The sequence below is a fragment of the Acomys russatus genome, chromosome 11, assembly GCF_903995435.1.
Source record: "Acomys russatus chromosome 11, mAcoRus1.1, whole genome shotgun sequence".
Lineage (NCBI taxonomy): Eukaryota > Metazoa > Chordata > Mammalia > Rodentia > Muridae > Acomys > Acomys russatus.
In genome coordinates, this window is record NC_067147.1 from 6,426,651 (window position 1) to 6,450,674 (window position 24,024).

The 24,024-nt window shown below is 45.9% G+C and overlaps 2 protein-coding genes and 1 long non-coding RNA gene across 8 annotated transcripts; 1 reads left to right on the forward strand and 2 right to left on the reverse strand.

Annotated features, from left to right (window-relative positions):
- The first annotated feature begins 16 nt into the window (after positions 1-16).
- Mitd1 (microtubule interacting and trafficking domain containing 1) lies at positions 17-13,509 on the forward strand. Of its 3 annotated transcripts, none has more exons than XM_051152763.1 (7): positions 17-206; positions 4,815-4,916; positions 8,699-8,835; positions 9,553-9,639; positions 10,335-10,450; positions 12,851-12,911; positions 13,072-13,509. In XM_051152763.1, exons 1-7 carry the CDS (start codon positions 56-58, stop codon positions 13,165-13,167), a joined length of 750 nt encoding a protein of 249 aa, XP_051008720.1. In that variant the 5' UTR covers positions 17-55; the 3' UTR covers positions 13,168-13,509. The 3 variants fall into 3 exon arrangements, with proteins under 3 accessions (XP_051008720.1, XP_051008721.1, XP_051008722.1); XM_051152764.1 differs by having other exon boundaries at positions 9,553-9,603; XM_051152765.1 differs by lacking the exon at positions 17-206 and adding an exon at positions 265-385.
- Positions 11,532-12,245, reverse strand: LOC127195390 (uncharacterized). Its single transcript, XR_007831380.1, has 3 exons — positions 12,168-12,245; positions 11,821-11,878; positions 11,532-11,651 (listed from the first exon to the last, which is right to left on the reverse strand). It is a non-coding gene; the product is annotated as an uncharacterized LOC127195390 (long non-coding RNA).
- Positions 13,510-17,966: 4,457 nt separating the features above from the next.
- Positions 17,967-23,079, reverse strand: Lipt1 (lipoyltransferase 1). 4 transcript variants are annotated; one of them, XM_051152767.1, is made up of 2 exons: positions 22,905-23,079; positions 17,967-19,112 (listed from the first exon to the last, which is right to left on the reverse strand). In XM_051152767.1, exon 2 carries the CDS (start codon positions 19,109-19,111, stop codon positions 17,990-17,992), a length of 1,122 nt encoding a protein of 373 aa, XP_051008724.1. In that variant the 5' UTR covers position 19,112; positions 22,905-23,079; the 3' UTR covers positions 17,967-17,989. The 4 variants fall into 4 exon arrangements, with proteins under 4 accessions (XP_051008724.1, XP_051008725.1, XP_051008723.1 ...); XM_051152768.1 differs by lacking the exon at positions 22,905-23,079 and adding an exon at positions 21,961-22,063; XM_051152766.1 differs by lacking the exon at positions 22,905-23,079 and adding an exon at positions 21,550-21,714.
- Between the last annotated feature and the right edge of the window lie 945 nt (positions 23,080-24,024).

Below are 24,024 nucleotides of genomic sequence, written 5' to 3' on the forward strand. Positions count from 1 at the left end.
GCGCCGAGGACCAGTCCCCTCCTTAGCAGAGGTGGTGGAGCCAGTTCTCGCAGAGATGGCGAAGTCCAGCCTGGGGCAGGATTCCGACAGCACCGCCGCGGTGGCGGTGCTAAAGCGGGCAGTGGAGCTGGATGCCGAGTCTCGGTACCAGCAGGCTCTGGTGTGTTACCAGGAGGGCATTGACATGCTCCTGCAGGTTCTGAAAGGTGAGCTGGTTTCGATTTCCACTCTGTCTGGGACTGAGTAAGCCTTAAGAAAACGAAACTTTCTGACTACCAGGAAGCATCCAAAATCAGAAGGGATGTTCTAATATTCTGCAAGACAGTGGAGGTGGCGGCCCTTGCAGTAGACTGATGTTATCACGAAGAAGCACCGGTCACTATTTGTAAGAGGCATAATTAAATAGATATGAGCCTTGATAGGTCTTGCGTCCCAATGAATTGGAGGTTTTTTTGTTGTTGTTGTCAATTTGCTACATGATTTTTCTCCTCCCTCTGTCTTGCCTTACTGCCCTCGCCCCAACTATATGCCCCAATGAGTTTCACTAAGGTGGAAGTTTGTTTATAGGAACATGTGCATTTTACCAGCGACTGTACTACTGAATACACTGTTTCTCCCTCTACCATCAATGTTCTCATATATATTGTATAATAATTCATATATTCTAATATCTGCTGCCTGGTACCTTATTATCTTACATTTTTATGTTAATTATAAAGTATATATATATATATACATATATATTTGTTTTATGGGCATAAACAGTGATTTAGAAGGCAGTTTGACAGGTACATCATGTTGATTTAATAAAACAACCGCAGTAGCTTTCCCCCTAGGCCCTAAGACTTCCACAGATTTGGACTTTCAATCAGGTGCCAGGTATGAATTCCCTTCTGTCAAGCAGGCATCAGACCCAACCAGAGAGCACTTGGTTACCCTAGAACACTTTTTTGCCACTATTGCACCAATGGGCTTATTTTGCCCAGCTTATTGGTTTTAACAGCCGAGTAAGACAGTTTTCCCCCAACAGCCCAGTGCAGCACCTTCCAGCCTCATGGGACTATTCAACAAGGAGGAAGCTTTCAAGCCAGTTTCAGCTCGGTTTCTCTGTCCTGTGACCAAGGCATGTGGGGTTTTCAGCAAGAGTCTTGCCAGCTCGTTTTGGTGGGCATTCAAAAGCAGTGGCAATTCCTGTATTACTTTGGGGAACCTCACAGGCCTCTATGGCCAACACCTAGGGAGGCAGCCCACTCCCAGCACTGGGATTTACCTTTAGTAGGTCGTGTTTCTGGGAGCAGCTGTATCCACACACAGGGAATAACCCCAAAACCTTTTTTTTTTTTTTAAATTAGCTTACTGTCCTAGTTATGGTTACTATTGCTATATTGTTATGACAAAACACCATGACCAAAAGCAGGTTGGAGAGGAAAGGTTTTATTCGGTTTATACTTCCACATTGTAGCCCATCACTGAAGGAGGTCAGGACAGGAACTCAAGCAGGGCAGGAACCTGGAGGCAGGAGCTGATGCAGAGGCCATGGAGGGGTGCTGCTTGCTAGCTTGCTCCCCTTGCTTTCTTATAGAACCCAGGACCAGCAGCCCAGGCATGGCGCCACCCACAGTGGGCTGGGCCCTTCCCCATCAGTCACTAATAAAGAAAACTCAGGCTGGAGAGACGGCTCAAAGGTGAAGAGCACTAGGTGCTCTTGCAAAGGTCCTGACTTCAATTCCCAGGCACCACATAGTGGCTCACAGCCATCTCTAATGAGGTCTGGTGCCCTCTTCTGGTGTGTATGTGCAGGCAGAACATTGTATACATAATAAATCTTAAAAAAAAAAAGAAAGAAAGAAAGAAAAGAAAAAAGAAAACTCTATAGGCTTGCCTACAGCACAAACCTGTGGAGACACCCCCGCCCCAGGATTTTTTCTGGGTAGCTTTGGCTGTCGGAACTCTCTCTGTAAACTGGTGTGGCCTTGAACTCAGAGATTTGCCTGCTTCTGCTTCCCAAGTGTTGGGGTTAAAAGACATGTGCCATAACTCCCAATGAGTCACTTACTTTCTATCTATCTTTCTTTCTTTCTTAATATTTTTATTTTAGTTTTTATTTTATGTGCATTGGTATGTAAGTGTCAGATCCCTTGGAACGAGAGTTACAGATAGCTGTGAGCTGCCATGTGGGTGCAGGGGATTGAACCCCGGTCCTTTAGAAGAGCAGACAGTGCTCTTCACCACGGAGCCATCTCTCTAGCCCACAAGTCATTTTCTTAACTGAGGTTCCCTCCCCTCAGATGATTTGAGCTTGTGTCAAGTTGACATAAAACTACTGAGCACACTTACAAAATATAAGCATTGTCCATTTTTGGCTAATCGTCTCCTTCCTAGGTGTGGTGGCTAGTTTTATGTCAACTTGACACAAGCTAGATTTATCTGAAAGGAGAGAACCTCAATTGAGAAAATGCCTAAGGTCTGTGACTAGTGATTAAATGTCACATCTGGAGGTGAGAGAACAGCTTGGCAGAGTCATTTCTCACGGCCATTTGTGTCCCAGGGATCTAGTTCAGGATTTCAGACTTCGTGGCAAGCACCTGTACCTGCCAGACCATGTTGCTGGCCTATCTTGTGCTTCTGTAGCAACTGTTTGTGGGAGATACCTGGCACCATAGGGGAACCGCATTAATCCCTTGCAGGGACAGGCACCTCAAGGAGTCCTAACCACAGTCACCTGAGGCTCCGTGCTTCTTGACATTGTCACATGGGACTCAAGAAGCTTTAAGGGCCAGGCGTGGTGGTGCATGCCTTTAATCCTAGCATTCAGGAGGCAAAGGCAGGTGGATTGCTGTGAGTTCAAGGCCAGCCTGGTCTACAAAGCGAGTCTAATTTGAAGCCACACCGGACTGCATGAGATCCTGTCTTAAGGAAAGAAAAGAAAGAAAAAAAAGAAGAAAGAAAGAAAGAAAGCAAGAAAGGAGAAAAAAGATAACTCCGTGCATGCAAGTATTGTATGCTAGTTGGTAATTTTGTTTCTCACACAGTTATGGGGTAGGATTCCTGAAACTTCCGTATGTGCACCCTTCCATTAAGTGAAGAAAAATATTTTTAAGTAGTCAAGGAAGTTATACGTAAGGAGAAAGGCTGCGGAATAGACTTTACTAGGTCAAAGTTATCATCATAACTCATGTTTTAAAATGCAAGCTGGGTGTGGTGACGCACACCTCTATCCAAGCACTCAGCAAGGCAGAGGCAGAAGCAGATGGATCTCTGTGAGTTCAAGGTCAGCCTGATCTACAAAGTGAGTCCAGGACAGCCAAGGCTACACAGAGAAACCCTGTCTGGAAACAAACAAACAAACAAACAAAAAAAAAAACAAAATGCACATGCAGTCAGATAGAAACAGAAATACTTTTAAAAGTATGCATTTTAGCAAGCCTATGTGAACTTCTAGCTGACAGAGCCGAGAAGCAATCGTAGGACTGTCCCCAAACTACTCTTTCATAAAAAGAAACAGGTTTCTGAAGGATGCACCAAAAGCAAGGAGGTGTGCCAGGCCTCGTGGCACAATCTGTAATGCCAGCAGCAGGGAGGCCAAGGTGGGAAGATCACGCGTTTGAGGCCAGCATAGGCTATGCAGTGCCAGTCCAGTCTGGTATACATAGGGTGATCCCGTCTTAAAACAGCAACTACCTTGCAAAAACCTCAGAGTAAGAAAGAATTCAAAAGCAATCAGACCATATTGAAAGGACAAAAGGACCAGCGTGAAACACGTCTGAGCCAAAGCTGATAAAAGGTAATTGTATTGGATCCTGCACCACAGGTTAACAGAAACACCCACAAGTCCACACTGGTCGGTAAATAAGTAAGTGTATAACTAGATTAAAAAGCAAATGATGACGGGGAAAATCGCCTCTTTGTAAGCCACGAGCCACTTTTTGGCAGCATGGAGCATCAACAGATACTGAAGTGAGAGGTACAAGGTACTCTCCTACAGGGCGTCTCTTAACTATAAAGGAGTAGATAGTGACCACTAGAAAAAAAACTAAACTCCTCCTTGGCCAGTTAATCAAAATTGGTGGGATAATCAGTAACAAAACACACGAGCATGAATTAACCTAAAAGGGTGTTTCACTTCTCTGATATTTTTGCCACAAACGCATAAATTTAGTTTACTCACTAAGAATACAGCAGACGACTCAGAATAAAAGGCATTCTTCAACTGAGGGTTGTAGAAGAGTTCACAGTCTATCAGTTTAATTTTCCAGCTCTACCGATTCCGTCTTGGGTACGTAGCATGGATGAGTTCAGAGACCTGGGGCTCTTGCTCAGTGATAACTCATGTGCTTAGCATCCACTAGAGGCTGGCTTCAAGCCCGGATACCATGAGCACACAAATCAACATGAGATGGTTAAACAATAAAATTAAAAGATAATTACACAACTATGAATAACGTCAAAGGAAGGAGGCAACCAGATGTGGTTTGGGGCTTAGGGCTGAGTGAGCTTTATTGATACTATATTGGGAAAAATAACTTACTGGGTTTTTTGTTTGTTTGGGTTGGCTTTGTTGGTGGCTAGGGAAACTATGATGTGGGGGGGTCTGAAAGAGAGGCTGATAATTGGTAGATGGTGTTTTACCTTTTAATTGTGTTAGGCTTTCCAACCTACGGATACGTAGGAAGAGGTGCACGGTGTTGAAGCTGCGATCCTCACCTGGGCACACTGAATCTGAGTACATTGTAAAGGGTAGGGAATTGCTGGACTAAACAGAAAAGCCGTTTTGGAACTTGAGAAAATGCCCTGTTCTTTTTTCCAATTCGTAGGCACCAAAGATTCCACTAAAAGATGTGCTCTCAGAGCGAAAATCTCTGGCTATATGGATAGAGCAGAAAATATAAAGAAATACTTAGATCAAGAAAAAGAAGGTAAAAGGCTGTTTTTGTTGTTGTTGTTTGTTTTTTTGTTTGTTGTTTTTCCTTTCTTCAAAGTGACTCAGGGTGGAGCCTAGAGTCTGGTGCTCCTTGAGGCCCTGGGTCCAAGACTCCTGCCTGTTGGGGGTTGGTGTGGTCTGGGCGCTTAGTGTCTTAGCCCTGTGTTCCTTTCTCCCTCATTCAGAAGTTATTCTTAAACACTGTCTGGTTTTCAGTTTGGGATGGGGATTCAGACATCCTTTGGGCATCTGAGGAAAACTTGGCCACTTTAAAGGTTATTCGTAGATTGTTGTGAAGTATATTTGTGGACCTCAATTTAAAAATATTTGGGGCTGGAGAGATGGCTCAGAGGTTAAGAGTGCTGGCTGTTCTTCCAAAGGTCCTGAGTTCGATTCCCAGCAACCACATGGTGGTTCATAACCATTTGTAATGAGATCTGGTGCCCTCTGAATACTGTATAAGTAATAAATAAATAAATATTAAAAAATAAAGAGAATATTTGACGACCTCCCCCTGGTGGGGAGCCCTGGTGGCACTCAAAGAAAGAATAGGCAGACTACCAAGATGAGACTTGTTAGCCTGTGACCATATAGTGGGGGAGGAAGTCCCCCTCGGACATGGACCTAAGGGAGGGTAATAGGGTGGGGATGGGAGGGTAGGAGGAATGAGAGGATACGAGCGATGGGAGAACAATTGAGTTGTAATCTGAATAAATTAATAATAATAAAATATAATATTGCAGGAGAGTACTAAATGTGGATCCTGGGTTTGTACTTCTTTTAATGAAAAGATGAAAATCATTAGAATAGCTAAGGAAACTCCAGTGGCTTCTCGAACCTTGCTGTGAATCAGAGCATTTCAAGAGATATATATTCCTGCCTGGCATGGTGCATGCCTTTAATCCCAGCGCTTGGGAGGCAGAGGTAGGTGGATCTCTGTTCCAAGCGAGCCTGGTCTACAAAGTGAGTCTAGGACAGCCAAGGTTACACAGAGAAACCCTGTCTCAAAGGGGGAAAAAAAGTTATATATTCCTAATAATTTGCAGTGAAGTAGGTATTCCTCTGGATCTATTATGAGTTCCCAGCTCATGAGCATCTGTGTAAGTGGGCGTGGCTACCTTCCACCTTTGCTCTTATGCTTTCACTCATTCGGTGATACCCAGCTCCTTGATAAGAAAAGCCCACTTGGTTCTGGTAGACACAGGAGCACACGTGGAACTCCAATGGAGTGGGTTTTGTTTTGTTTTGTTTTTACAGTCTCATAAGAACTTTAGTTTTCATAGCATGAACCATTAACAGAGCTCCTTCAGAGGTCGAGAGCACTGGCTGCTCTTCCAGAGGTCCTGAGTTCAATTCCCAGCAACCACGTGGTGGCACATAGCCATCTATAATGAGATCTGGTGCCCTCTTCTGGCTTGCAGGTGTACATGCAGGCAGAACACTGTATACATAATAAATAAAAAATCTTGGAAAAAAAAAAACACATTCTGCAGCATGCTAAGGCCCTAAATTCAATCTCCAGCACCAACAGCAAGCAGACAAGCAAGGAAGCAAACAGAAAGCCTTAGTACCAAAACCAAACCAAAACAACACCAACAAATACAGCCAGGCTGTGTTGGTACAGGCCTGAGGTCCTAACATTTGAGAGGTCAAGACAAAAGGATAAGGAATCCAAGGTCACCCTCAGCTATGTGAGGAGTTTGAGGCCAGCCTGGGCTATATTTGGCCCTGTCTTCAAAACAAAGCCTTAAAGAAACACTCTTAGGGCGGGAGAGATGGCTCAGGGGTTAAAAGCACTGTCTGTTCTTCCTAAGGTCCTGAGTTCGATTCCCAGCAGCCACATGGTGGCTCACGACCATCTATAATGAGATCTGGTGCCCTCTTCCGCGTACATGAAGATAGCGTGCTTGTGTACATAAAATAAATAAATAAATCTTTAAAAAAAAAAAACAAAACCACTCTTAAAGTGCTGGAAACTGCTTCTAAAATTCAGTGTACTGTTTGCATTTAACACTCACTTTAGCCACGAAAGTACAAGCTATGAAATGGCAAGCCTGGAAAGAAAGCTGAGTACATGCCGTTCTGCCCACCAGGATAGGGTCTTAGCCACACCTCCACACAGTCAGGCCTCTCTTGAAGAAACCCTTTTCAAGTAACCTCTTGTGGGGCTGCTCTTACAGAGGACCCCCAGGTTCAGTTCCCTGAACCCACACAGCAGCTCACAACCATTTTTAACTCTGGTTCTGGGAAAATCTAAGGCCCTCTTCTGACCTCAAATGCACTGCATGTATGTGGCACAAATGCATACATGCAGGCACAATATTCATACACATTTGATAAGGTAAATTTTTTTTTTTTTTACTTTTAAAAAGGAAAAACACTCAACTGTGGAGAATGTCCTGTCCATTGGCTAGATCTGGGTACGGGTTTAAAGTTTACGGCCTGTATTGTCCTTGGCTGGTGCCATAGGTTGAGCGGGACCCCTGGGCCCAAATCTGCGTATCATAATGTTCTTCTTGTAGGTTTCTAGGACCCTCTGGATCCTTCTATTTTGCTATTCTCCCATGCTTCTCTCATCTAGAGTCCCAATAGGATAGTGGGGTCTGACTTTCACACGTATTCTGGTGCCTCATATTTGACAATGTTCCCTGGATGGGGAGGCCTGGTGGCACTCAGAGGAAGGATAGCAGGCTACCAAGAAGAGACTTGATACCCTATGAGCATATAAAGGGGGAGGAAGTCCCCCTCAAGCACAGTCATAGGGGAGGGGAGTAAGGGGAAAATGGGAGGGAGGGAGGAATGGGAGGATACAAGGGATGAGATAACCATTGAGATGTAACAAGAATAAATTAATTTAAAAATGCAAAAAAAAAAAAAAAAAAAAGGAAAAGCATATGGCTGGGTATGGTGGTGTACACCTTTAATCCCAGCACTCAGGAGGCAGAGGCAGGCAGATCAATGTAAGGTTGACGCCAGCCTGGTCTACAAAGTGAGTCCAGGACAGGCAGGGATACACAGAGAAACCTGTGCTGGGGGAAAGAAAAAAAAAAAAGGGGAACATCTGGATGGTCCCCTTTGCCCAGCCTCTGTGAAGGCAGGAATCTCCTTTGGAATAGGTGTTTTGTCTTCTTTCCTTGTGTGTATGAAACATTTTGCAATGTGCATGAGACAGAGAAGGCTTGCCATAGCTATTGAGTAAGTTTAAAAGACTGTAACTAACCCTGAATAATCACTGTGTCCAGTTTATCAACTGTGTAAAAAGAAGGTGTTCACAGGCACTAGTGAGATAGTCCAGTGGGTAGAACCCCACCTGCCAACAAATGTCAAGACCCAAGTTCAACCTCTGGGGACCCACGTGGAAGAAGGGGAGAACCAGCTAGCTCCCACAGGTGGTGCTCTGACCTCTGCACACACTCCACGGCATGCTTACACCCACATGTGCCCACGCACAAGAGAATAAAGATGATCTTCTTCTTCTTCTTCTTCTTCTTCTTCTTCTTCTTCTTCTTCTTCTTCTTCTTCTTCTTCTTTGTCTTCTTTTTCTTCTTTGTCTTCTTCTTCCTCTTTTTTGGTTTTTTTGAGACAGGGTTTCTCTGTGTAGTCTTGGCTGTCCTGGCTTTGCTTTGTAGACCAGGCTGGCCTCAAACTCACAGCGATTCGCCTGCCTCTGCCTCCTGGGTGCTGAGATTGAAGGTGTGCACTGCCACCACGGCCCGGCTTAAGATGTAACTTCTTAAAGTAGTTACTGGTCACATTACTATAGCTTGTGTTTTGTAGATGGGAAGTATCACAAACAAATTAAAATCGAAGAGAATGCAACTGGGTTCAGCTACGAGTCCCTTTTTAAAGAGTACCTGCATGAGACAGTTACAGAGGTTTGGATAGAAGACCCTTATATTAGACAGACTCATCAGGTGAGTGGAATGTCCTGAAATACAGAGAAATCCAACATTAAATGAGCAGTCAGCAGTTTGTGTTTATGGGTTTTCTATCCATGCATTCAGTGGAGAATCAAAACTACTGTTAAAATTTCCATCTGTACTGAACATAAGCAAGCATGGCAGTCTGATGGTAATGCGTGGCGCTTAGACTGAATTAGGGAGCATCGGTTGTCTGAGGTGCTCTGGAGCGCCCAAGACGCAGTGTGCAGGTTTGGGCTGGCACTACATGCTTTTGACTGAGGGACACAAGCATTTGTGGGCTTTAGTATCTGGCTGGGGGAGAGTGTCCTACAATCAGTTCTTTTAAATAGTTTTATTAGACACCGCTTTTTCCGTTTAGGATACAGTGCTTATAAAGATGCAGTGTTTTATTTCCCCTCCCTGTGCCCAGTGCCTGGTAATTCATTATAGCAGCCGACATTTAAAACTGCCATGTAACTGGCTATATTGGGGTCCTTCACGTGTTTCCCTATGGAACAGCGCTCCGCCTCTACTTGTATTGACCTAAAACATCTCTTCAGTGGTGAGTCCTCAAGAAGCACCACCAAGGAGGCGCCCAGGCATTCCTCCAGGCATGCCGCCAGCACTCCGGGACAGCACAGTAGGGACGGGGCTGCAGACTTTCTTCAGCTTGCTGGACACTGAGGAGAGACTGTGGCGCTGGCACTAATCCATCCCAATCCCTTTCAGCTGTACAACTTCCTCCGCTTTTGTGAGATGCTCATTAAGAAGCCATGTAAAGTAAGAACTATTCACCTTCTCACCTCCGGGGATGAAGTAGGTATCTGAAACCCTCAGTCTTTCCTAACTTACTGGGCCAGTGACAGTTACTAGTCCAGTCCTTCCGATAGCCGATGGCCTTGGCAATAGCTCACCGCGTAGTGTACCAAGCAGAGTTAGCTTAAGAAAAAGGCTATTGACTTGAGAGTGTTGACTTTGTATTTGGCCATTTCGTTGAGCTTTGTGAGGTTGAGTGGTTTGTCAGCTTAGTCTTGGGTGTCAGTGACCATGCAGTCTGCACTTGTGACAGTTCTATCCCTTACTGCATGTGTCTGGGATTAGACCGTCTGCTGCGTCTCTCTCAAATTTGACTTAAGTAGAAGTGTATCGAAATAATTATAATTTCTAAGATTAGTCAAAGCAGTAGGCAGCCCCACGTGGAGGACGGAGTGTCATTACTAAAGTGCATCTAAGGGAGCCAGGCACGGTTGCACAGGCCTGTGTTCTGAGCAGCGGGGAGGCCGAGGTAGGATGGAGTTGTGCGATATCCACATTAGGAAAACAATTGTTTGTACAAAAACAATATTAAAAGTAAAACTGCCCATCCTTCAGTTGTTCCTTTGAGGCAGTAATGCTGAAATTAATATAGACTTTTTTCAGTTTATCCTCTCTGTATTATTTATTGTATAGTTCATGCATAACTTAAGCTATCGATAATAGATGCAGTAAGGTATGTTTCATGCCACCAATAGGCGTTTGGAAATGTACAGCAAAGTAGCGGCCTGGAAGAAATAAAACAATCCCTCAGAAGTCATGGAGTGCTGTTGGAAGTAAGCTATTCTTCGTCTATACATGACCGAGAAATTAGGTTAGTGTATATTTTATTTTCTCATAGCTCAGATATACTTTAAGAATTCTAATGTAATATAATTATATATATGTGTGTGTGTATGTATGTATGTGTGTGTGTGTGTGTGTGTGTGTGTGTGTGTGTATGTATGTATGTTTAAATATTCACACTTCAAATCAAGCTCGAGTTTAGTAACTGCACTTTGGACAGTAAACCTTGGCTTGCCTTTGTAGAGTCAGTCAGTTATCTCTTAATCAAATAATATTTACGGGTCTGGGTCACATGGGAAGTTCTTCTTTGCAGACCATAGCCAGCATTATGGCAGGAGATAGTTAATTCCTTTCCCATCCTACTGCAGTTACTGTTTCCCTGGGGTGGCTCTGGTGGTATGTTCTGGTAGTGTGCTGTCAGTCAGGAAACACGTATGCAGCTTCGTAGTGACCGCTTCCTTCCCTTCAGCATAGTCATCTCATAGGATACGGCAAGGGGACCCTTGTTTCTAATCAGAAGCTAAATATGCAGACAGGTGGTGATGCTGTTAACGTTGAAGCCGAGGTGAGGGTCTGGGCTGCCCTCAGGTCCCAGTCCCCATCTCTGCTTAGTGCCACTGTTAGTCAGGGTTCCCTAGAGGAACAGAGCAGAAAACACATAAAGGGGATATTTTCAGGCCAGCTTCCAGGCCATGGGCCGGGTAGTCCAATGGCTACCTACCCACAGGACATCCAAGAACCACTAGCTGGTCAGTCCATGAGGCTTGGAGGTCTCGGCTGGTCTTCAGTAGACACTGGAATCCTAACGAGTGGACTAGCAAGGTGAGGGCAAGCAGGCAAAGAGAGCGAGCTTCCTTCTCCCATGTCCTTTACAAAGGCTGCAGCAGAAGGTGTGGTCCAGATTCAAGGTAAGCCCTCCCCACCCCTCACACACACACCCCAAAAAAATCTGGATAGAAGTGGGTCTTCCCACTTCATCTAGTTTAATTAAAGGGGAGAAAAATCCCTCACTGGTGTGCACAGCCATTTGAATCTTAGTTAATTCCAGATGTCGTCAAGTTGACAGCCAGAGTAGCCAGCACAGGCACCTCTGAAACTGCCCACACGCTTCCCGATGCCCGAAAAACCACTAATTATCAGAGAAGAGTTCGAGCAAGATGAAATTCAAAAGTAGCTTTCCATTTCGTCAGGTTCTCCCACCTGGTCAGGCTAGCTGCTGGTGTCCCCACCTGGTCAGGCTAGCTTTAGCTGCTGGTGTCCTCCTAGCTGCTGGTGTCCCCACCTGGTCAGGCTAGCTGCTGGTGTCCCCACCTGGTCAGGCTAGCTGCTGGTGTGCGCACCTGGTCAGGCTAGCTGCTGGTGTGCGCACCTGGTCAGGCTAGCTGCTGGTGTGCGCACCTGGTCAGGCTAGCTGCTGGTGTCCTCACCTGGTCAGGCTAGCTGCTGGTGTCCCCCCCTGGTCAGGCTAGCTGCTGGTGTGCGCACCTGGTCAGGCTAGCTGCTGGTGTGCGCACCTGGTCAGGCTAGCTGCTGGTGTGCGCACCTGGTCAGGCTAGCTGCTGGTGTCCCCACCTGGTCAGGCTAGCTGCTGCTGTCCGCACCTGGTCAGGCTAGCTGCTGGTGTGCGCACTTGGTCAGGCTAGCTGCTGGTGTGCGCACCTGGTCAGGCTAGCTGCTGGTGTCCCACCTGGTCAGGCTAGTTGCTGGTGTGCGCACCTGGTCAGGCTAGCTGCTGGTGTGCGCACCTGGTCAGGCTAGCTGCTGGTGTCCCCACCTGGTCAGGCTAGCTGCTGGTGTCCCACCTGGTCAGGCTAGCTGCTGGTGTCCCACCTGGTCAGGCTAGCTGCTGGTGTGTGCACCTGGTCAGGCTAGCTGCTGGTGTCCCACCTGGTCAGGCTAGCTGCTGGTGTCCCACCTAGTCAGGCTAGCTGCTGGTGTCCCCACCTGGTCAGGCTAGCTGCTGGTGTCCCACCTGGTCAGGCTAGCTGCTGGTGTGCGCACCTGGTCAGGCTAGCTGCTGGTGTGCGCACCTGGTCAGGCTAGCTGCTGGTGTGTGCACCTGGTCAGGCTAGCTGCTGGTGTGTGCACCTGGTCAGGCTAGCTGCTGGTGTCCCACCTGGTCAGGCTAGCTGCTGGTGTGCGCACCTGGTCAGGCTAGCTGCTGGTGTGCGCACCTGGTCAGGCTAGCTGCTGGTGTGCGCACCTGGTCAGGCTAGCTGCTGGTGTGTGCACCTAGTCAGGCTAGCTGCTGGTGTGTGCACCTGGTCAGGCTAGCTGCTGGAGTTGAGTGCTGTCCTTGCTTCCCTTGCACTCAGCTCTGCCTGACCCCGGCTGACTCAACTCATGTTTTCTTTGTTTAGAGGGAAATCTTGTTGATTCTTAGCCCACTGTGGCTTTGGAATATAATACTATACACTAATTTCAACAGGTTCAACAATGGATGGATGATTAAAATCGGAAGGGGACTTGATTATTTTAAGAGGCCACAGGTAGGATATGGTTTTATGATTAAGTGTGAGCGCCGCTTTCTTGTTTGTTTTGATAAACTCTTGGGCTCTCGGTCTGCAGAGTAGCTGGCACTTGAGACAGGAACATCATGCATGCTACCTGTAGGGGCCATTTTTAACAGTGTTCTTCTTTTCTTTATAGGGTCGCTTTTCTCTTGGATATTGTGATTTAGACCTGAGACCGTGCCATGAAACAACAGTGGACATTTTTCATAACAAGCACACAAAAAAATTATGACATATAGTAACATGTAACACATCTCTGCTTGAGGTGTCTCAGCCCGTTTTCTGTTGCTGTAACTGAGTGCCGCACACTGGATGATGGATAAAGAACAGAAGGTTACGCTTTGCATCTGGCGAGGAGCTTCCTTCTGCATCCCACACAGCATAACACAACAAGATGGAGCAGGCTTGTGAGGCAGAGCCAGTCACCTCAGAGGTCTCCCCTCTATCCTGCTGTACTAGGGACCAAGATTCTAACTTATGAACTTTTAGGGGTCACAGTCAAACCATAGCAAGCACCTGTTGGGTTTGTTTCTTTTTATTCATTTAGAACATATTTTTACAACGTATAAATTTAACAATAAATGTTCAAATTTCTACTGGTTTCTGGAACCCCCTGTCTGTAAATATGCTGCTCAATCGATTCGCAGTGTTTCACTTTCAGTCATGGAGTTAATTGAAAGATTTTTACCGGTGTCTGTGCGGTTGAGGAATGGGTCAGCAAGTATTATACAACTGTTATGAAAACAGCCGATGTTATTCTTGCTCCTGGGAACATCCAGAGATGCTGAATGAAGGCCACAGACTACAGTGCCTGTAAGAGACAGATGGGCTGAGGGCCTAATAGCGAGAAGAAAATGTGCTATGTGTGCCTGAAGATATTGTTTAGGGTACAGCACATACCTAGCATGTGCCAGGTCCTGCCTACATGGTTGTACTCCGGCATCGAGGAGGTAGAGGCTGGTGGATCCAGAGTTCAAGGTCATGCTAGGCTATACAGAGCTTCAGACCAACCTGCACCGGATGATGCCCTGCCTCTAAACACACAACGAATGATAGCCTTAGGGAGATGTTCTCTGACTCTCAGTGACCAACACTGCAGAGCTCCATGAAGTCAGCTCAGCCTGTCTAGTTATATCCTTGTGTGACTGTGCTGGCAGGACCCAGAGGTCCTCTCAGAGATGCTTGGACCGCTCTCTGATGCTATCAGACGGTGAAATAATGGTCCCCAGTAAATTGGCATTTTCCCAGGAACCTCAGGATGGGAGAAGACTTGAAGTGTGGTACCAGCCAGAGGAGAAACTTGCCACCCAGGAAGAAATCTCTTTCGCACAGTTCTGACAATTCAGGCAGCCTGCCCCTACCCGGGAGACCGGATCCTGTTCAGTGAGGAGCCAGTGACACACATGCCACAAGCTGCTGCCCTGCTTTCTGTTTCCTGTGAACAAAACTTCTCAGAGAAGTTGGTTTCACGTTTCCTCACCGACTGTGTTTCCATGCCCTTCACTGTTAGCTGCTGCCCAGAGCATTTCGGTGAGGTCATTAAGGTCAGGGCTAAGGTAAGACCACATTACTCCACAGCATCTTTTTTTTTTTTTTTAATTAATTTATTCTTGTTACATCTCAATGTTTATCCCATCCCTTGTATCCTCCCATTCTCCCCCCCCCCATTTTCCCATTATTCCCCTCCCCTATGACTGTTCCTGAGGGGGATTACCTCCCCCTGTATATGCTCATAGGGTATCAAGTCTCTTCTTGGCAACCTGCTGTCCTTCCTCTGAGTGCCACCAGGTCTCCCCCTCCGGGGATATGGTCAAATGTGAGGCACCAGAGTACGTGAGAAAGTCATATCACACTCTTCACTCAACTGTGGAGAATGTTCTGACCATTGGTTAGATCTGGGAAGGGGTTTAAAGTTTACCGCCTGTATTGTCCTTGGCTGGTGCCTTGGAATATACCCAGAAGATGCTCCAGCACACAACAAGAAAATTTGCTCAACCATGTTCATAGCAGCCTTATTCATAATAGCCAGATCATGGAAACAGCCTAAGTGTCCCTCAGTAGAAGAATGGATAAAGAAACTGTGGTACATATATACTATGGAATACTACTCAGCTATTAAAAACAAGGAATTCCCAAAATTTGTGGATAAATGGATTGAGCTAGAAATGATCATAATGAGTGAGTTAACCCAGAAGCAGAAAGACTCAAATGGTATATACTCACTTATATCTGCATACTAGCCCAAGGGGCATGTCCCACGAAAGCCTTCACTTACCAGGAAACTGGGACAGAGGGGAGGACATCCTATTGGGACTCTAAATGAGAGACGCATGGGAGAATAGCAAAATAAAAGGATCCAGAGGGTCCTAGAAACCTACAAGTAGAACAATATGATAGGCAGATTTGGGCCCAGGGGTCCCGCTCAAACTAAGGCACCAGCTAAGGACAATCCACAGCATCTTTTAAGCCTGCGTTTTCACTCTGTAGTAAGGTTGCTCTCAGAATGGCACTTCCCTGCTTCAGGCCTGAGGTGCTGAGATTGAGGTGTGTGCTGTCCCACCCAGCTCTGATGAGCACTTTTTAAAGTTATGTTTAACTTATTGGCATATATTCGTTATCAGTAGTGTGGGTTTTACTGTGACATTTTTTTATCGTTGTTTTTGTTTTTGAAGACAGGCTTTCTCTGTGTAGCCTTGGCTGTCTTAGATAGAGATCCGCCTGCCTCTGGCTCCCTGGGTGCTGGGTTATAAGTATGTGTGCCAGGCTCATTGTGACATTTTCATGTGTGTATATTATATGATCATGGTCACACCCACTTCTCCATTTTCTCCTCATTCTTATTTAACCCCATCCTCGTCTAATGGGCACTTTGGAAATGTAATAGTCAGCCTTTCACGAGCATTTAACCCAGTTGCCCACTGCTTTCTGGAAACTCTTTTCCTCAAGCACACTTCTCCGTCTTGGATGCAGCCGGGTAGTGCGCGTGCCCGGCAGGCCCGGGAGCCTGACCCTGTGCAGCCGGGTAGCGCGTGTGCCCGGCAGGCTCCGGAGCCTGACCCTGTGCAGCCGGGTAGCGCGTGTGCCCGGCAGGCCCGGGAGCCTGACCCTGTGCAGCCGGGTAGCGCGTGTGCCCGGCAGGCTCCGGAGCCTGACCCTGTGCAGCCGGGTAGCGCGTGTGCCCGGCAGGCTCCGGAGCCTGGGTTCAGCCTTCAGAACAAAAACAACAGTGCTTACTGTCCTCCTAAACGTCAATCTGTACTCTCTCCCAAATGATTACATTAGAAAGAATGCTCAGGTAAGAGCATCAGAAACTTCGGTTACCTGACGAGAGCAAAGTAAGAGGTTTATAATAGGTAGGCACCAACTACCATGAGAGTTGCAGACTGAGATGTGGAAGCATTCCGGGAAAAAAAAAAAAAAAAAAAAAAAAAAAAAAATCGCAACTCCGATCTAAATGAATGTATGCTCCATGTTTAAAAAAAAAAACAAAAAAAACTAACAACAACATTAAAACACCGCTTAACTAAATTTGTCAGTTACTGAGGTCACAGTCTATTTCACACACTGTGAACAGGTGGAGAAGTACTTGGTATATAGTACTGGACCCGATAAATGCTCAGTACTGTAGGAACAAAGTGTGGGCATGAATAAGTTGCAGAGGTAGGAAGCAGCCACGAGTGATGGTACTCTCCGAAGAAGTTTGAAATATGAAAAAGTTGGAAGAGAAAAGATGAGAAGAAAGGGATCTTAGCAGGAAGTCTGGGGAAGAGGGTATTTGGATTCACTCTGGTTAAAGATCCAATAGAAAGGCCAGATGCAAGATTATAAACACGCATCACTGGTCATGAGGGTGCACATCTCTTTTTGTTTTGTTTTTCAAGACAGGGTTTCTCTGTGTAGCCTTCGCTGTCCCGGACTCCCTTTGTAGACCAGGCTGGCCTCAAACTCACAGAGATCCACCAGCCTCTGCCTCCCGAATACTGGGCTTAAAGGCATGCGCCCCCACGCCTGGCGTGGGGGTGGACATCTTTAATCCTAGCACTCAGGAGGCAGAAGCAGGCAGATCTCTTGAGTTTGAGGCCAGCCTGGTCCAAACAGCAAGTCCTAAGCTGGCTAGGACTGCATGTCCAAGCCTGTGTACTGACTAGCTTTATATCAACTTGACACAAGGTACAGTCATTTTGGAAGAAGGAACAACAATAGAGAAAATGCTCCCACCAGACTGGCCTGGGGCAAGTCTGTGGTGTGTTTTCTTGAGTTACGGTTGATGTTGAAGGACCCAGCTCACTATGGCCAGAGCCACGCCTGGGCTGGTGGTCCCGGGGGCTATAAGAAAGCCGGCTGAGAGGCTGGAGAGATGGCTCAGAGGTTAAGAGCACTGACTGCTCTTCCAAAGGTCATGAGTTCAATTCCCAGCAACCACATAGTGGCTCACAACCATCTCTTCTGGCCTGCAGGCAGAATGCTGTATACATAATAAAGAAATAATTTAAAAAAAAAAAAAAAAAAAAAAAAAAAAAAAAAGAAAGCCGGCTGAGCTTTAAGCAGTAAGCAGCGCCCCTTCACGGCCTCGGTCTCAGTTTTTAACCTTGCATTTCTCTGACCTCCTTCAGTGATGGACTGTGGTGTGGAAGTGTCAGATGAAAGAAACCCTTTCCTCCCTAAGTGGCTTTTGGTCACGGCGTTTTAGCCCAGCACTAGAAACCCTACCTAACACCCTTTGTTTTAAAAAAAAAGTAAACAAACAAACACACAAACAACCCATCGGTGGTACAGGCTTAAAAACAAGCAGGAGAAGACAATCCCGGTAGGGAGTCAGCTTTAAGGAAAGGGGCACAGTTTCTTCTTTGAAGTTTAATGAAGGGAGAAATGCTGAAGAAGATAGGCCAGAAAGGCGCATGTCTGAAGGCCTCGACGCATCAAGTCACCAGTCAAAGCTTGTGACAAAAGCCGAATCTGACACCCCTATTCTCTTTTAAACAGACATGAAATGAGTGGTGATTTTTTTTTTTTTTAAATTCTCTCACTGCCAGTAGAAAGAAAGACACTTAGGGTCACATTATTCCCCTGATCTTTTCGCACAGAACATTCCATTTACTGTGTAAGCGATGGTCGTCCGGACACGTTCTCACTAACAGATTCGTTAGCAGGGCGGTCTCAATGGGGCAGAATTTGCTGCCAATAAAACTCGAGTTTAATTTGTCCCCCATTTCCAGTGGCAGCCAGTGACCAGGTGCCTTAATATCACACGTTTCGATCCGTCCATTCTTCACATCCATGAATACCTGAATTTCCAAATGTGCCTGTTCATGCGGCACACAGAGTGTGGTATTTACACTAAACCTGGGGGTCCGGCCGTACAGCCACTCCCAACTTCGCAGCTCCTTCACTTTGCTGCTTATGCCAGGAAACGCTGCCTCATCTGCTGGGTTTATCAGGTTAACCCGGTCCACCATCTGGTGACAAGCAGCGTACTCTGCAGCAACAGCACTCATCAGAACTTCACAGGTCAGCGTGGGATCTTTTTCCAGAAGGTTTTTGACGGTGGAAGGGATGCTGGGCGTGGCGTTGCTCTTTATCCCGTGGTACGGGCTCTTCAGCAGAGAAGACAGAGCTGCCCTGTCAGAACCGCACAGCAAGGTACAGTGGTGGTACGCGGCAGTCCGGCCGATCTTTGACGCAGTTCCTGATATCTTAAACTGCCCGTCGAGCAACAGGTCAAATTTTTTGGTCGGCTGCACATCGAGCTGGGGTCGGACAGCATTCAGAGCTCTCACGACCAGTTTCAGATTCTCCATTCTGTTATACTTGGCTTTGGTGGTAAAGAAGGTGAGATTGATGTTGCCCATGTCGTGGTACACGGCCCCTCCTCCGCTCTTCCTCCGAGCCAGTTTCACACCTTCCTGTCTCATCAGATGCAGGTTGCACTCTTGCCATGGATTCTGGTGCCTGCCGATGACAACAGAGGGAGAGTTTCTCCAAAGGAAGAGAACTGGCTTGTCTTCCAGGCGCATGTGGTCGTGGATCCAGTCCTCCACAGCCAAGTTTTGATACACATCATTAGAGATCGACTGTAAAATGAGCCCACGCGTGGCTGGATTTTTAAAACCAGCCGTTGGGACCTTGTGGTAACCAAGTGACTGGAAGCAGTTCTTCATTGAAAATGGAATTAGCATGCTTTTAAAAACAAGACAAAAGAAGAAGGTAAATTAATTCAATGAAAAAAAAATAAAATTCTATTCTTTAGCTACTGGTCAATTATCCAAAGCATATCAAAGGGTCCAGACTGGTTGCCTCTCTTGCCTTTCAGCTTTACCCTTGGTCTTCTATGATACCGTGGCCAAAGGAAATCAATGAAGATAAGCTTTAGATAATTTCAACTAAAATGAAATATGTGGGCAGTTTTCATACAGTAAGTGTATGGAGTAAATACATTAAGTAATGTACAACAAAGCCAAATAAATTATTTTAAATTCACAATACATCTGCATTGAGAAAAATAACAGATTAGCAAATGGGAGGAAATGAAAGAATCCAGAGTCCTAGCATCTGGACATAATCACTTAACATTCTGGTATAAACAACCTGCTTTCTTTCTGTTCATGTATATACACCGTCACACATACACATTTTTCCCTAAAAGTATAATGGTGGTGTTATTTCAATTATCCCCACCCCCCCGAGAATAGGCAGATAGTCTCACAGAGACTGAACAGTCCTCTTGCCTAGCTTCAGCTAGAATACAGACATACACTACCGTTCTTTATTTCCACTCAACATAATTTTTATATCAGTTTTTTGGGGGGGGGGCGTGTATGTTAGAAGTCTTTTTCTATCGCTCTCCACCATATTATTTGAGAGAGGGTCTCTCACTGAACCTGGAGCTTAGTGATTGTCCAGGCTCACTGGCCTAAGATCTTCTTCTCCCATGGTGATCCTTTACGTGTTGAACGCTAATAAACTAGAATGTGTCCATGGAAGCTGAGATTCGAAAAACCCTTATGATATCCTTCCCTAAAGTTAAAACTGTCACTCTTGTTCGTATACAGAGGTTAAGGTAAAATAGTTGCTTCTACTTTTTAATGCTGGCTTGGCAATTTACTAATTGAATAGCTTTAGGCAAATAGTTTAATCTCTGATTCTATTGCCTTTAACTGAATTCAATTCAAGAGCACATAGGGCGATTGAACTAAGTGTACTATGCATACCATTCTCACCAGACCAATAGGAGACAGACGGAAACAACTGTGTATAGGGCCTTCTCTTCCAATCCTTTTTTTTTTTTTTTCCTCATTTAACATATAGCCTTTCAAGTCTACAAGGATTCCTAAAAGATGTGTCAAACTGGAATTTACCTTGGAAAATTAACTATAGTCTACAATTAACCAGCCAAATATGAGGTCTCAGCAAGCGCTCTAGAATTGACCTAATTCACGAGTTAGACCAATGCACGGGCTGCATATGTGTTTAGTTCGCGCACTTCGGTAGTACTTAAGGAGTCTCCACCCAGGCAGGCCTAAGTACAGAGTGTGAATTAAATACAACAAGAGTAAATGACTTTACAGTGTCTGCATTTGCTACGTGACACGTTTTGTTCTTGGCAGTTGGGATTCATCAATGAACTACATGAAAGGTGCGAAGGGTCACAGGGAAAAGAAAAACAGGGGCCAGAACAGTGAGGACTGGACATCTGTATAGGAGGCAAGTTTAAAGAGGACTGTTCATCTAGGCCTCATTAAAACAGTTCCATGTGAGTCACGGCTAAGGAGTTACATGGAATGGTTATTATGTGCCACATACTATTTTAGTTACTAGAACCCATAAATCTTCCTTCCCACCCCCAGGCAGGTGTGTGTGTGTGTGTGTGTGTGTGTGTGTGTGTGTGTGTGTGTGTGTGCGTGTATGCGCACGCATGTAGCCCTGGCTGTCCTGGAACTATCTCTGTAGACTAGGCTGACCTTGAGCTCACAGAGATCAGCTTGCCTCTGCCTCTGGGTTCAAGGAATACAAATACCCTCTGGGACAAATGTGTTTCTTTTTTTCTGTACTCCTGTAGCGGACTGACTCCCAACTAAATAAAGCAGTCCAGCCTTTGAAAGCCTGGTAGAATTTTGCTTCTACAAAGTCACTTTGTGTATTTCCCTACATTCATATATTTAAATTTTTTTCTCACACAATATATTTTGATCATGCATCTTCCCCTCCTCCTTTTCTCTGATCCCACCACCTCCCTACCCACCCAACTTTATGCTTTTTCTTTCTTTAAAAAACAAAATCTTCCAAAACTAAAGTTAAATAATCAAAAGATCAATGAGACAAATAATGCCAAAACAAAATGAACAAAAAGTGTAAAAGAAAGAAGGGGAACAAGCAAGCAAGCAAGCAAACCCATGGAGTTTGTTCTGTGTTGGCCAGCAACTCCTGGGCATGGTGCCTGCGCTGGAGTGTAGTAGATACACCCATGTACACTCGTATTTTAAAAGCTTTAGCTGTGCAAGGGACGGAGCTCAGGAACCTGCTCAATCTAGGTTTGAGCTGTACTGCCAAGCAAACCCCATCCCTCTGCTTTCATCTTCATTATTAATGTTATAATTTTTTCTCAGAAAGCACTTACTTCTGTGTTCTAGAAGACATTCTGCACTACCAAACATGCTTCTCCATGACAGAGAGCAGTTCCAGATCGATCCACAAGCCCACCCTCCTCACAAGGCTCTACCAAAATATTACTTTGCTACCTCCCCGGCAAGGCGATCCAAGCCCGGAAAGTCATTACCGACTTAAGTTTTACTCTTTGTGAGTAGGCACGCGACTAGCATTCAGTGTCTTGCTTAGATTATGCTCCGCCCTATTAGAAAGCAATTGTTTCTAATAGTGAAACTACAGTATACGGAGCACCACCGGAAACCTGCAGAGCCATCAGTCCTGCCAGAGGAGCCCAAGTGTCGCACGCGTGGTATCTGCAGCACCCACTCTGGATCAGCATGAACCGCCACAATCAGTTATATCTGCTTCCGGTTTCACCCACCTGCCACTTCCGGTCTCGCCCCGCTGCAGATTTTTGGCAAACCAAAGCTCTGTCAAGCACACCTGGGACCCGGAGCACTCAGCACGCGTGACTCAGTTCCTCCCCTCCAGCCACGCCCATGGAGGTCCGCCCCGGACGGACACGCCCACATGTCCCGCCCCCTGGAAAACCATTCTCAGGCCTTAGAAGGGGCGTGGTCAAGACTGAAGTAGGAGCTCCTATTTCTTTCCAGTCCGTGCTAGGTTTTTAAAGAGTGTTTGCTAAATTTAATGAATTTAAAACTAGATTCATGGAAAGGGCGCAGGCTATTTTTGAATAACTAGCAAAAGATGTAAAGTCTTAGTACAGATGGGGTTCCCTGAGTGACAGCGGAGACGAGGGCTGTCAAGGACGGAGGGAAGAGAGGATCGTTTCTTGGAGTGCGTTTTGGAGAAGTCCCCAGGAATCCACAGCAGGCAGGTCACATACCAGGCATTACTGACAACAATTTACTAACTTGTAGGCAATGCCCTGGGCTTTACATATCTCCTCTTTATAGTGAACGTGAAGAAATTCAAGATCAGTTTGAAAGGCAAATTGCATTTGAAGGAATAATTGTTACCTGCAATACAGACCTCAGCCGGGCGTGGTGGCACACGCCTTTAATCCCAGCACTCGAGAGGCAGAGGCAGGCAGATCGCTGTGAGTTCGAGGCCAGCTTGGTCTACAAAGTGAGTCCAGGACAGCCAAGATTACACAGAGAAACCCTGTCTCGGAAAAAAAAAAAAAAGGTGTTTACGGTTTGTGTGCTCCATAGCGCTGTTGGATAGAAAATCCCTGTTGATAAGCAACAAAACTCCTCCAGAACTAATACGTGGGCACTTCCTCAGCAGCCAAGGTCTCAAGGCAATATTTCCTGCTAGTTACTGCATGGTGGCAAGCTGTCTCAAACAGGAGTGACTTACCCGTGACGAGGGCAAACTGGGTGACTCCTCTGCTGGTTTCCTTCAGCAAGAGTTGGCTAGACTGTGCAGTTCAAAACGGTCTCTGTGCATACTCAGGCAGGGGCTATTTAGCTGCTGGGAAGTTCCAGTCAAGCAGATGGAAGCAACACTCCAACCACATTCTTTCCACCACCGGAACAACAAAGCCAGACCCACTTCCTGGCGAGTGAAGCCCAAAGAATCTGTGGTCATCTCTCAACCATCCGCTGAAACCCGTCTCTCCCTCAGTGAGAATGGCACTGTTAGGACTGTGAACGGCCAGAGCCGATCTGAGGCATGTAACACTCTGTCACAGACAAGGCTCCTGCCTGTTACTGCAACGTTGACCAGGTCATTCTGGCTGGTATTATGAGGGTGGGAAGGGATCCTGTTCCATCTATCTCTGAGGAATCTTGATAGTTATTGAAATTGCTCCACATAGTGTGTCCTCTGCTTCTAAATTGTAGTTTTTGAAACCCAAGATGGTACAGCTTTTTTCTTTTAATTTCCTTCATAGTTCTCCACTCCCTAGTATGAGGTATCTGTCCTTTGACCAGTTGCCCGCTTTTCCTACTTCTTCAGCTTCCTTACTGGAATTCCCAGTAACACTCAAACATGGACTATAGAGTCTTCTGGTGACCGCACCTCTCCTCCTGCCTTTATTTTGTCTTTTTGTTTGTTTGTTTTTCCAGATAGGGTTTCTCTGTATAGCCCTGGCTGTTCCTGGAACTCGATTGGAAGACCAAGGTGGCCTTGAACTCACAGAAATCTGCTTGCCCCTGCTTCCAGAGTGCTGGGATCAAAGGTATGTGCTCCTGTCTGCTCCTGTTAAAACTTCTTTTGGTAGGCTGGGCATGGTGAGTTCGAGGACACAGAGACACCTTATCTCAAAAAACAAACAAAACAAACAAACAACAACAACAAAAACCCCCAAAATTCCAAAACGTGTGAGATAAGGCCTCACCTTGTAAACCAGGCTTGCCTGAAACTCATTATGTAGGGTAGGCTGGGCCTCACAGAGATTTTCCTGCCTCTGTCTTCCAAGGGCTGGAATTAACAGCATCAGCTATGGTCTTCAGCCCAAGTTCTTTCATTTAAATGT

Bases quoted from the DNA above. Each gene is read 5' to 3' on its own strand.
- Mitd1 (XM_051152763.1), top strand. From the start codon at position 56: ATGGCGAAGTCCAGCCTGGGGCAGGATTCCGACAGCACCGCCGCGGTG. The intron at 207-4,814 runs GTGAGCTGGTTT...TCCAATTCGTAG, and splicing joins GCTCCTGCAGGTTCTGAAAG to GCACCAAAGATTCCACTAAA. The intron at 9,640-10,334 runs GTAGGTATCTGA...TGCCACCAATAG, and splicing joins TTCTCACCTCCGGGGATGAA to GCGTTTGGAAATGTACAGCA.
- Lipt1 (XM_051152766.1), bottom strand. From the start codon at position 21,569: ATGTCTTCTAGAACACAGAA. The intron at 19,113-21,549 runs GTAAGTGCTTTC...TGTTTTTAAAAG, and splicing joins ATGTCTTCTAGAACACAGAA to CATGCTAATTCCATTTTCAA.